Source organism: Staurois parvus, unplaced genomic scaffold, assembly GCF_062004578.1.
Source record: "Staurois parvus isolate SC_StPar_1 unplaced genomic scaffold, SC_StPar_1.0 ptg000137l, whole genome shotgun sequence".
NCBI classification, from domain to species: domain Eukaryota; kingdom Metazoa; phylum Chordata; class Amphibia; order Anura; family Ranidae; genus Staurois; species Staurois parvus.
This window is the reverse complement of record NW_028317933.1, coordinates 15058323-15072301: the sequence shown is the minus strand read 5'-3', so window position 1 is coordinate 15072301 and position 13979 is coordinate 15058323. Positions and strand designations below refer to the sequence as shown.

At 43.3% G+C, this 13979-nt stretch overlaps 1 protein-coding gene across 1 annotated transcript in view; it reads right to left on the bottom strand.

Annotated features, from left to right (window-relative positions):
• LOC149465855 (protein-glutamine gamma-glutamyltransferase E-like) overlaps window positions 1–13979 on the bottom strand; it is a 61904-nt gene that overhangs the window by 5783 nt on the left and 42142 nt on the right. Inside the window, exons 9-11 of the mRNA XM_089673386.1 lie at window positions 12847–13089; window positions 8361–8696; window positions 4680–4837 (exon numbers count right to left, since the gene is read on the bottom strand). Coding sequence (XP_089529512.1) covers window positions 4680–4837; window positions 8361–8696; window positions 12847–13089 — 737 coding nt within the window. The remainder of the gene's footprint in view (window positions 1–4679; window positions 4838–8360; window positions 8697–12846; window positions 13090–13979) is intronic.

Below are 13979 nucleotides of genomic sequence, written 5' to 3'. Positions count from 1 at the left end.
TTAAAAGTGACTGAGCCTGCTCAGCAGCAGGAACGTTTGAGTGGAAGATGTGAGGCTGGAGAGCAGGAGCTTGGGAGGAGGCCCAAATGGAGAGGGGTTAACCTACAGGCAGAGGATCTTGGAAGGAGGAAAGCTTGGGACTTCACTGGCCCACAGAGCGAGGACCACCTGTGCAGCAGGAAAGGAGCAGCCCAGCTAGAAGGCCTGGTAGCAATCACCGACCCACTAGCAGCAAAGGAGAAGGACTGAGTGAGTAGACCTGCACCCCATTGGCCAGTAAGGGGAAAGAGGTACTCTGGTGGGAAACTGGATTAGCTCTCTTATCCAGGACTGTTTAACACTGCAGTGGCAGGCACTGGATTCCCTGCCCAGGGATTCACCCAGTACAGCTGAATGAGGAGAGGAGTCATCTGAGGTGGTACAACAGGAGATACTGGCTAGCTCTCCAGAAGAATATCTGCTGTAAATAATTTCTGCTGTACATAATTGCTAAGGCATTTGTCCTCTGTTTGATCCTTGACCCATACCCGCCTTACCCCATCCAAGTTACATCCCCTAATAAAACTTCAAAACACACTCAAGGACTGGTTACTGTCTCCTGGTTCCAAGTGTGAGTGAAGGAAATGTGTGTTGCCTGGCTGTTCAGAACTATAGGGGGACCCAAACTTCAGCGAATCCCAAGGGGGTAGTGCAACATAGTAAAATAATTTATCCAAAGAAAACCAAGACAAAGGAGGAACCTTGAAAGCATTATTTAATATGACCCAAATACATCAAAATGTGTGCAAAATGCATCAGTAATGCATAGTAACATGATTGGTGCATCAATAGGTGTCCATGGTATCTAAAATTTCAATGCATGTCTGAATGAGCCCTTATGAGTAATCATTGTTGCCACCTCTCTCTGTGGACTACGGTACCCCTTCCCTCTCTGTAATGTAGATGGGGAGAAGGGGTCGTTATCATAGTCCTGTGCTAGGGTGACAATGCTGCTGTTGTCACCTTAGGACAGGAAGTGTATTGCTGGCAGGGTCACCTGGGGAAAATGAGAAAAAAAGCCTAAATAAAAGAAAAACCAAAGCAGCCACCACATCTAAGGAATGGTAAGCTGCAGCATATTACGTATTTGGGTTTAAATACTCTGTATCAGTCTTTCTCAACCTTTTCTTCCATTATTTTCAGTAAAAGATTGTTAACTTTTCCATCCAGTGTGATATTATTCTGGACACTGGGCGCTCCTCCCTCTCTATCCAAATACCACTGTCACTGAACCAAAACTGTATCTGTCGTACCAGTAAGATAACAGCCCATTCCTCCAATGGGAGGCAAACACCACCATTTACCCGCAGAATCATGAAAAAAAAAAATTCTGAATAACTCAACCAGTTCAACGTAGTCGCTGTCTCCAACTTTTTACTTCAGAGGAACCCTTAGAAAAATTTTCAGGTCCCTGCTAAAACCAAAGAATGTAAAGAATGCCACCCTTAAAGTGGTGGTCAAAATACCACCTTTACAGATGGTAGAAATTCTATCTCTACAAAGAACTAAAAAGGTAATTAGTGTCATGCAGTGGTATAGGCCCCACAACTATGCAGGCACTATGAAATGGGAGGTCAATCTGCTGCAGCTCAAGAAACCCCTTGCCAGGGGTGGACTGACAACTCATGGGGCCCCGGGACAATAGGGGATCATGGGGCCCTGTGTCCTTGCCCAAACTCAAAAAAGCCTATGAAAAAGCTACCAGGGGCATCTCATGGGGCCCCCTACTGACCCCGGGCCCTCGGGCAGTGCCCGAGTTTCCAAATGGTCAGTGCGCCCCTGCCCCTAGCTACCTCTGGAGGAACCCTGGTTGGGAATGTCCACTCTATATGATCTAATCCCACTCTAAGCCCTATGTTGGTCTGTATTGGAGTTTGCACAGAGTTAATGACCTCCTCTCTCAGCGGGGATGGGGGGAGTTATCATGAGAACCTGTTACGTTTCCTTTCACTGCAGGACACTAGAAAACAAGGCAGCAGGGAACCAGTCCTCCGACACACTTGTAAGTGTCTTTGAACTCCCGTTCATACCAGGTAAACCTTGTCAGATAAAAGTCGCATGACAAGTCGCACCCTATTTGCCACCATGGAACCGTTCAAATTAGTGCAACATGGAAAAAGGTTCCTGCACTATATTTGTGTGATTTCATGTGCGACTTGCATTAACATTTGTGTATGAAGTCGCACATATGTCGACCAAGCCGCACATGAAGTCATACAGATTTATAGTTCTGAAATTGCACTGAAGTAGTGCGACTTCAAAGTTGCACCTGGTGTGAACCGGGTCTCAGTGCTTAGGATTTTTTAGGTGGCGGTATGGGCAGGTAGTATTAAAGTGTTTCTATTACAGGGAACATTTTGTATTTTCTTTTACATGGCAACATATTTTAAAGAAAGGCTAACCCTAACTGAATGACAGTTACAGTTGTATTAAACCCAAAAACAAAAATGTAATACATTACAGTTTATTATCCTTAGATGTGGTGGCTGCAATAGTTTTCTTATTTTTAGGCTTTTTACCCTCTGTTTTTACCTGGTGATCCAGCCAGCAACACATTTCCTTTCTTAGCATGTCTGCATTCTGGATGATGTAGTAAAGCAGACACATTTGAACTGCAACATTGTCAGTTTGGGGAGGGGGTAGTGTTAGATGTACTAGCAGGTTTAGATACACTAAAAATTAAAGTTGAATTCCAGCTAACACTTTCTAAGCAGGTACAGCAACAGTTTTTTTCCTTTTGGGATAAAGGTTTTACATAAATGATTAAATGCTGACCACTCTAGGTACCCTTGTCTGTGTTAAAATGGTTTTTCACAATCCTCTAACTGCTACTTTGTCTGGACAGCTTAGCCTGTTGAAGTAAGTTGAAAAATATCAGACGTAGGCCCCTTTCAGACTAGCGGTCTGATCATGTCTGCCTCTCCATTTTTCAGGCAGACCTGATTTTTTCTTTCAAGATCATATCAATATAAATTGATCCTTTGTTGTGGGGTGCTTAAATAGTGTGTGACCCATAGGCCAGTGCCTACTCTGCCTATTTGGTAATCTGGCACCGATAACAGGAAGTGCCTAAACATGGACATTCATTGCAGGATCACAGATATTACTTTAATGAAAGCTGCAGATATAAAAAATATTGAAAATTAATGTTTACTTATACTTTTGTTAAATAGGTGGATATGGTGCCTCTTCCTTCCTTCTTCACAATAACTTCACAACGAATAGGCTTTTTTGTAAGAGACAACTGATATGAATATGTAATTTCTGGTGTACTTCACAGATTGCATGCTTTGGAGTCCCATCCATGAAATGTGGGTTGTGGTATGCACCCTATGGAATCTTATGCAAATTAAGAGGCTCATTTATATAAGAGAGCTGTCTGCCTCCATTATAGCTATCTGCCTCCATTATACTTCGCAGACTGCTTACTGCATCACCCCATTCATAAAATGTGGGTCTTGGTATGCACCCTATGGGATCCTTTGCAACAGAGTAAACTCCGTAATTAGAGAAGAGCTGATCATGTGAATACCGGGGCATGTGACTGCTCTCTCCTGCTGACTTTTTTCTTTCTTCTTTTTCTGTTCATTAATATTGCATAAGTCAGGAGCAAGAGGAGTGCAATGCACTGTTGTATAGCACACTTCCAATTTATAAATGTGTGGATGTTTTTTTTAAGCAGTGGTATGGCCATACCTCCAGTTTGTGAATAGACCCTTATTGTACTCTGGAGATTGGAGTGTAGTACATTGGATTGTGACTCCAGTGTAGTGTATTGGAGTGTAGTACATTGGATTGTGACTCCAGTGTAGTGTATTGGAGTGTAGTACATTGGATTGTGACTCCAGTGTAGTGTATTGTAATGTAGTACATTGGAATGTGACTCCAGTGTAGTGTATTGGAGTGTAGTACACTGGATTGTGACTCCAGTGTAGTGTATTGTAATGTAGTACATTGGATTGTGACTCCAGTGTAGTGTATTGGAGTGTAATACATTGGGATGTGACTCCAATGTAGTGTCCTAGAGTGTAGTAAATTGGATTGTGTCTCCACTGTAGTGTATTGGAGTGTAGCACATTGGAATGTGACTCCAGCGTAGTGCATTGGAGTGTAGTACATTGGATTGTGACTCCAGTGTAGTGTATTGGAGTGTAGCCATTGGATTGTGACTCCAGTGTAGTGTATTGAAGTGTAGTACATTGGATTGTGACTCCAGTGTAGTGTATTGGAGTGTAGTACATTAGATTGTGACCCCAGTGTAGTGTATTGGAGTGTAGTACATTGGATTGTGACCCCATTGTAGTGTATTGGAGTGTAGTACATTGGATTGTGACCCCAGTGTAGTGTATTGGAGTGTAATACATTGGATTGCGACTCCAGTGTAGTGTATTGGAGTGTAGTACATTGGAATGTGACCCCATTGTAGTGTATTGGAGTGTAGTACATTTGCTTGTGACCCCAGTGTAGTGTATTGGAGTGTAGTACATTGGATTGTGACTCCAGTATAGTGTATTGGAGTGTAATACATTGGATTGTGACTCCAGTGTAGTGTATTGGAGTGTAATACATTGGATTGTGACTCCAGTGTAGTGTATTGGAGTGTAGTACATTGAATCTGGACATTGGATAGTGAGTCTTACCCTCAACAGCAGTGCTGGATTTTTCAGTGTAATCACTATTTGTACCAACAGGTTGCCTCCATTTGCATCCGTACACACAGCTACAACTTGAATCATGTTGTCTGCAGTTATAGCATCTCTATATGTAACATATGGTAAATTCATCTCAATGCTTTTCTCTGGAAAATAAGTGCATAAAGAAAGGTCATGAAACTGTAACAAAGCATAACAAAATGTGGTTACACATTTAGGCTAAAAAAGTGCAGGTTAATCAGGATAAAACTGTATCCAAAGAACCCCAATCCCAAAGTTCATCAAGAAGTAGGGTAAGGACCCATATAAAGCATGGTTTAATTTTCTACAACATGCTTCATTCCTGATCCCCTAGACCAGGGGGTCTCCAAACTTTCTAAACAAATGGCCAGTTTACTCTCCTTCAGACTTTAGGGGGGCCAGACTGTGGCCAACTGGCGTAGAAAAATGTCCTGAGATCATTGAGAATATACAATGCGCCATTGTTGGTATTGGGGGGAGAGGGAATAGTGCCCCATCATTGGTATCACTGGAAGGAATAGTGCCCTATCATTAGTGTTAGTGGAATAGTGCAGCATTGTTGGTTTCTGAGGGAGGAATAGTGCCCTATTATTGGTGTCAGTGGGAGCAATGGTGCCCTATTGTTGGTGTCAGTGGGAGGAATAGTGCCCCATCATTGGTATCATTGGAAGGAATCATGTCCTATCATTAGTGTCAGTGGAATAGTGTAGCATTGTTGGTTTCTGAGGGAAGAAAAGTACCCCATCTTTGGTGTCAGTGGGAGAAATAGTCCCCCATTGTTGGTGTCAATGAAAGGAATAGTGGACCAAATGCTGGATAAAGTTAAGCAAAGGGCCACATCCGGCCCCCTGGCCATAGTTTGGAGACCCTTGTCCTAAGGCAACCAGATATTCTCTGAATTAACATTTTACAGCGTTCGTACTTAAATAAACGTAAACATTAATAGTTAGTTACATTCTATGCATTGAGAAGCACACCTAGCCTTTATTTTAAAAGCAGAACTCCAATCATCTGTAAAAATGCACCTTAAGAGTGTCTCCTTCCTACACAAAAAATGCTAAAGGCTAAGTTCACCTTTGGAACCTTTGGTGACCGGCAGCTGGCTCAGCTTCACAGCAATCCGCAGAGAGCCTGAGCCAGCCTCTCCACAGCTTGGAGCACCAGTGAGTGCTGGAGGGGCAGATCAGAGAAATGGTGACTGACAGTCATGAGCTCTCTGCAGCCTGAAGACAGAGAACTGAGCGGTCAGCTGTGTTTGATTGCTCACTACTCGGTCTTAGGCTAGGTTCACACCTATGCAGTTTGCCTTTGATCTGTTTCTGCGAGAACTGAAGGACCCAGATACAGATTTGGGGCCTTTATGCCAAAACCATCATTGACTGCTTCAACCCCCCTCCTCGACTTAGAGCAGATGTTAATATAATCAGCTCAAAACAACCTGATGCTGAGGTCTCTTGCTGTATTCGGTTTAATATGGTGTGATGTTTACTATTGTTTCTTTGCTCCATTGTTAATTGAGTAACCTATTGTTTCTGTCTTTTGTTAAGTCCTCCTCCAAGCCCTGCCGCCAGTGCTAACTAGTATACACGTGTAAAATACAGATCGTCGGCATATAGCTCAGAACCCAAGATCGCGACGGGATGATGTCACACCAGAAGCTCTGCCCCCTATACATGTGTAAAATACAGATCGCCGGCATATAGCTCAGAACCCAAGATGGTCGCAGGATGATGTCACACCCGAAGCTCTGCCCCCCTATACGCATTACGTCCAAAGCAGTGACTTGTACTCCTACTGAAGAAGTCCCCGCCTTGGACGTAACGCGTATGGGGGGGCAGAGCTTCAGGTGTGACATCATCCTGCGACCATCATGGGTTCTGAGCTGCAGGCTGGCGATCTGTATTATACTATATATTTTGGTGCACACTAGATTTTCACAGTGGAGAAGCACATCATTATTTATATTGCTGTTTAATTTTTCTTTAGTTTATTTTTATATTTTGTGTTTGGTCAATATTTTGTAGCTTTATTAAAGAAACCCCTGTATGCCATAGGTGTTCAACCTTCTGAAGAGCAAGGGCCACTTAACCACTTCCCGTCCGGCCCATCTACATAAACGACCGGACTGGAGCAGTGCTGAAGCAGGTTGCCATTTATAAATGGCCCCCACATTCACTGCCTGTGCAGTGTCCCTTGGAGCATGCAGCACCACGATCCGGTGCCCCGGGGGACACAGCAGAACACCGATCGCTGTACGGGATCTCTGTGTGAGGTCCCGATCATGTGATCACTGATTGGCCAATCAGTGATCACATGAATAGTAGTAAACAAGATGTCACTTTCTGACATTATTGCTTACTCCTAGTAAAATCTGTGAATGATCACAGAGGTCACATGGTACAAGGCTATTCACAACAGCCTTGTACCATGTGACAAGCTGTGACCAATCACAGCTCTCACAGTATTTCTCAATGGCTGCAAGAATGCAGCCAGAGAGAAATAGAAATGATTGCTTTTACAGCCTTTATGGGTGTAAAAGCAATCGGTGTAAAAAAAAAAAAAAAATCTTCATCACCCCCACAAGTAGTACAGTGTCACTATAGTGACACTGTACTGCTAGGGTGACGGTATGTTAAAAAACAAAACAAAACATAAATAATAATATAAAAAAATAAAATAAAAATGTAAAAAAAGTTTTAAAAATTATAATTTTTGGTTATAAACTAATTTGGGTTTTTTTTTTTTTTACTAAAAAGATAGCTGAATACATTTTGGCCAAGATTTATGAAGAAAGAGATTATTTATTTGGAAAATTGTATAAGAAAAACACTTTTTTTTTCAAAATTTTTGGACCTTTTCCTTTATATAGCAAAAAAAAAAAAATTCCGGTGGTGAATAAATACCACCAAAGCAAAGTTTTATCTGTCTCAAAAAATGCTAAAAAATTCATATGGGTACAGTGTTGCATGACCGCACAATTTTCATTCAAAGTGTGATAGCACTGAAAGCTGAAAATTGGCCTGGACAGGAAGGGGGTAAAAGTGTCCGGACTTGAAGTGGTTAAGTGATTTGGTAACTGGTCGTGGGCCACAATGAAATGAAATGGTTCTGAATTGTGAAGGGAAGAGGGAAAGCTGACTTTCAGCGGTTGCAGGAGAAAAATGGAGAGGATTGGTTCCTGTATAAGTCACCCCCGCCACCCCTCCTGTCCAAGTGTAAAACAGAATGTGACAGGGAGGCCACATGGGCCCCCTGGAGCATGAGTTGCCATTGCGACACCTGATGCTACACCAGTGGTTGGGGGTGTGTGGCAAAAACATATCTCAACCCCTTATAAGGCTGCTTTCACACTGATACCCTGCAGTTTATCCACACCGCGGGTGCAGTGCATTGCACCTGTGACTTTCTTGCGGGTTATCTGCTCTTTACCAAAAACTTCTATTATATCTTACTGGTGTGCTGAAAATGCATAAAAAAACCTGCATTCAGTTTGAGTTGGAGGGCCACTTTAGAGGGCTCTGAGGGCCACCGGTTGAGCACCCCTGCTGTATGTATTCTTTAGCAAAAAAAATAAAAAATCCCTGTATGCAATATTTATGGTTTATGAATCTATACATACATACATGGTCATACGTAGATTGTACCTACCTTCGTTAGGTCCTAGTGAAACAGAGTGGGTTTCAGTAAGAAAAGATTTAACTGGTTTACTGTTGTATATAATGGCGGTGGCTGTCATTTTTGTCTCAATCTTCTGGGGGTCACTCACGGTGTTTTTGAGCGTCAAGGTGAGTGGCAGGTCTTGACCAACTTGTGTTTCCGGGGCCTTTTTAAAACTACCAGAAAATGAAGGTTTGACGGGAGCAGCTTCATCAGCGGCTGTAGCAGCAAAAGCAGATTCGCGCACAGCCATTCGAGCAAATGCTAATTTGGGTGGCTCTACTATCTTTCTCGCTTTTTCAAAAACCTCTCTTTCCTTTGCAGAACCTGCAAGAAAATGATGATATAACAGTGAGGAAATGTAGACCTTGATATTTTTTTTAACCTTTAAGTTTTGGATAGAGTTGGGACTGGTTAAATTATGTGTAAACCCTCACCTCGTAAAACAGCCCATTCAGTTTGAAATAGAAATGAAAGCAAGAACATTTGTGCATAGATGTAAAAAAATATTATTAATACCCCTTTTTAAATAAGTGATCACATACCCTCTCTCTCTCAGCAGCACAGAAAGTTGGGGGAGGAGAAACAGCCGGACACTGAACTTCACAGTGAACGGCTGAAAGCATGTCAAGCCAAAACTAATCACTGGAGGATAGCAGGTTGAGCTCCCAGTGAACTGACCACGCTGTGTTCTAATGCCTAGTGTGGTCAGTTTTTAATAGGAATGCAGAGGGACTGGCAGGAACATCAGGGATTTCACACAAAGGAAGCAATTCAGAGGGTCTTAAACATATGCACTTCTTATAGTGAAAATTCAATCCAGTAGGATTGAACCCTGTTCTTTGATTGTGTCAAATCTCCATACAGGAATCTTTGGAATAAGTAATGTGCACAGCTTTAATATTTATTTAATGAATTTTGAAAGAAAAAAAGGTTAAAGTAAAACAAAAGCCTATCATTACTATAAAAATGAGGTGTGTCACAATTTGAGCCGGAATTTGTAGCGTTTTCTGTGCGAATTCTGCCCACCATCAGAATCGCACCCCGTTCATGCGAACCGATGCGGGTGTGTATGTTAAGTTAAAAACCCCCTGAAATTGGTCTGCAAAACACGGTGCGATGTGCAGAATCGGATCATATAGGTGTGAATACCCATGTGATCTGATTCTAGTGTGGAGCCAAAAAAGGCTCCTGCACCTTTTTGGTGCAGGTGCGGTGCGTTTTGAGCCATACATAATGTATTGCTCCAATCACACCGCACACAAATCGCACGTGATTTGCACAGGAATGCGATGCGATCTGCACAAGTGTGAACCTAGGCTGAATATTTCTTGTTCTGTCTGATACTCAGATAGAAAATGAGGAGAGATCTCCCCAACCTGGGAACAGAGGTTCTAACCCTTTAACACACTATCCAAAAGTTTAAAAAAGTCAAGGCGGGGTATCAATTGAGGTCCCTACATATAGTAATATGGAGACATTGTGGCACAGGTTCCAAGAAAAGACCAGTGGGACCTCTGCACTTACATTGCTTGGCTGGCTGCAGCCATTTTTTCAGGGGTTCTCATTCATTAAGTTTAAAACAGAACTTCATGCAAAAGGGGAAGTTCAGCTTGTTTGCCCCTCCCCACCTTCCTCTTTAACCCACTTTTTTTGGGCGGGGCTGGAGTGGATACTTGTTTTTGACAAATACACACTTCCACCTCGATTGCCTAAGTGATCCAAGCCTAAGTTCACCCCCCCCCCCCTTTGCCTGCAGCCTTCTAGGACACACCATAGGTCCCAGAAGACTGGGGGACCATTCATAAAGCGCAGCGTGCTTTGTGCATACGCAATGGAAAGCTGGCTGTGAAGCTGCAGGTTCACAGCCCTTATGCTTTAATTAAGATGCCATCACCTGGACTCGAAGCCCATTGAAGAATTGGCTTGGGTGAATACAGAGCTGTATCCCTGAACAAGTAAGTGTCCTTATATTAACAGTCAGCAGCTACAGTACTCTGTTTCCCTGAAAATAAGACCTAGTACTATTTTTGGGCATTGCTAAAGTATAAAGCTGGGGGGGTGGTGCAGAGTTAAGCTGAGTTGCAACCCACCTCTGCACCCCCTGGCCACAGCTCAGCTCTGCACCCCCTGTCCGCAGCTCAGCTCTGCACCCCCTGGCCACAGCTCAGCTCTGCACCCCCAGCCACAGCTCAGCTCTGCACCCCCCAGTCACAGCTCAGCTCTGCACCCCCCGGTCGCAGCTCAGCTCTGCACCCCCCGGCCGCAGCTCAGCTCTGCACCCCTTGGCCGCAGCTCAGCTCTGCACCCCTTGGCCGCAGCTCAGCTCTGCACCCCCCGGCCGCAGCTCAGCTCTGCACCCCTCGGCCGCAGCTCAGCTCTGCACCCCCCGGCTGCAGCTCAGCTTTGCACCCCCTGACCACAGTTCAGCTTTGCACCCCATGGCCACAGCTCAGCTCTGCACCCCCCGGCCACAGCCCAGCTCTGCACCCCTTGGCCGCAGCTCAGCTCTGCACCCCCTGGTCACAGTCCAGCTCTGCACCCCCCGGCCACAGCTCAGCTCTGCACCCCCCGGCCACAGCTCAGCTCTGCACTCCCTGGCCACAGCTTGCCTCTGCACCCCATTGAAATGAATGGGTTCTCGTGCCCGTGCAAATCACATGATGTACAGATGTGAACCAGGGCTAAATCTTACTCATAATCTATGGGATGCCCTATTACATAGGACCATCCCAGCCCTTAATAGAAATGAGAGAAAGCTGGTGGGGTTTGTGTTCCTGGCAGCCCAGCAGACACTAGCTAAAGCTTGGTGATGACCATCACTTAATTTTGCTGAAATTAAACAGAGGTTCATAGGGACTAAGACACATGAGAAGCTCACTTCCTTACTTACTGACAACCACACTAAATTTCTCAAAGTTTGGGGTCTGAGGTTGGCCTATAATGATTACTTGAACTTCAACCGCTCCTTACTTTTGGTGGGATCAGACACAATCATTTCCATGAATGCAGGCCTCAAGGAAACTGTACCTTTGTCCCCCCTTTCTCTCTTCTTTCTTTCCCATGTCCAATTTTTTTCCTCTGTGCTTGTTCCTATCCTCTTCCCTTCTTCTTTTCTACTTCACTGTTTTTATTTATTCTGAGTCATGAGCAAATTTATTCACCTCTTCCCATCCTTTTGGGGGCACTAACAACTTTGTCAATGAGGAATCCCCATGGGATTTTTTTTCTTTAGACTCCTTTCATACATGTGGACTGTTCATTTTATCAGTTTAGTCACGTGTATTCAAGGAAAACGGACACATTTTATATCAGTTTTTTACACCCACTACCAATGGAAAAACAGATGAAAAAATGAACTGTTTGTCCATTTTACTTCCGTTTTTCCTCTTTTCTGTTTTTTTAAATGGAACAAAAATAGGGCTGTGATCCATTTAAAATAATGGATGTTGATGAATGCGGATGTAAATGGATAATTATCTGTTTACATCAGTTTTTTATAGAGATGCATTAATATCTGTTTTTCATCCATTAACAGATGGATAAAAAATGGACCAACGGTCTGCTTGTGTAAAAGGGGTCTTCCAGTTTCCCGCTACTTGCACTAATGCCAATCCTTTGGAGATGTGTTTTAAATTGCCTGTGTTTTTAATTTGGTATTGATGTTGGGTAATTTTTACAAAATCTTTTGTTTGGTGTATTTGTATACCTATGTCCTGTGCAACTGTACATCATAATTACTATTTCAAAAACCCAATAAAGATCTTTTGTGAAACAGAAGGGTCTTGCACCACTAAGGCCCCTTTCACATGAACAGATTGATTGGACTCTTCATTGCTCTCAGTGGAGCGGCGGTTGTCTGTTTACACCTGCCTGCATCCGATCCGATCCTGTCTGCCAAAAGCAAACGGATGGGGATCCATTCCCCATTCATCTGGCTGATCAGATTGGATGACAGTTGGATGGAAATAGACAGGTGGTCCATTTCCATCCAACAGCCTATAGATGACAGTGGGCTGTGTCTATGTCCGCTCTGCATAATCTGACCGGGCATGGACCTTGCTCAGCGGAAAGGTCCCTCGAAGTCAGATGGTCAGCATGAGAACCAGAAAGCTAGTATATACAGGGCTTAGACAAAAAAAAAATGGAAACACTACATGATTTGCAGGTGTGAAAGTGACGACATGTTTCACATTGAAAGCGGAATCAAAAGAATGTTACATGAAACATGTGGTCACTTTCACACCTGCAAATCATGTAGTGTTTCCATTTTGTGTCTAACTCCTGTATATATAAGCAGCCAGCTCAAAGTTTGCCATGTTATTGGAGTTCTAGACCCCCTTAACCCATTATAGGTATCCCTTGTGCTGCTTGTTTCCTCATCATATGACTAGCGCAGTATATATTTCATCAGCTTCAAGCAAGATTTGAACACATTATGCTGTCATTAAATAAGTCATATCGAAGTAAAAGATACCTTCATCGTATTTGTAGTTCGAGGTTACATCTCTGCGTTCAAAGACACCAACTGCTTTGGTGCTGGTGAGCTTCCCCACGCCTCTAGTATCAGTGTAAATCTTTTTCTTGGTTCCATCTTTATCTTTTACCCAGGTTACTCTGTCGCAATTCACTTCACCAAACACAAATATTGCATCATAAGGTTTGTCTACCTCTCCTTCCTTCACAGCATACAATGAGGTTGGTCCTAATCGGTATATACCTGTATGAAAACACAATCATATATTGTTTGTCAGTATAACATGATTAGATCTGTGACTAGATAGGTGTTAAACATTATGGAATGTACTACTTCATAAAGAAGTTTTTTTTTTCTTAATCTTACATGACAGGACACAGGATGAAGTGATTCAGTCACAATACCTTAAGGAGATTGAACAAAAAAAGTTGTAAAGACAGCCCAGGATAACCTTTCACACTCCCGGCATGCTTTGACCTTATGCTAAAGTCCTAGATGAATGAACATCTCTGCTCTGAGGGAAGAAAAATCTTTACTTATTTTGTATCAAGATTTTTTTTCACTAGCAAGCTTCTATAGTTGTTGCAGACCCAGAAAGGGCTCATTTTGAAGCTTTCCAGATCAGCTGATTCTTGTCATTGCCATGGAAGCCATTTCCGAACCGTGCTGAGAAGAAGCTGGGCCAGCCTGCATTAGGTGCCGAGGTACCTATGCTGCAACATGTTGAGTCAGCCGGAGAGTGCCTTATAGGCTCAGGGCTTTGCTGCACCTCCTGATGGAAGTCTATCCCTAAAGACCTCAATAGGGAGTATATCTGCCCTAGGGGACAAAGACTGTTTAAGTGGGGATGGTCTCCACAAATGGGAAATCAGGACTTTTCTCTTATGGGAACCTCAGTGTGATCTGCTTGCTTGCTGAGCCCTCTCAGGGATTGACTTTGTTGCAACAAATTTAATTTAGTTGATAGTACCAGCTGCAAAACTCTCATTTGCTGGTCAGTGGCACGAGAGGAGCTCTTCACCAGATTTCTTTTTAGGTCTAGTGATGGATGTGACAACTTCGGTCTCAAACCAGCTTCTTGATTGGGCATTGCACCATTTGTTTAAATTGCCATTATTATGCTGGGCACCCCT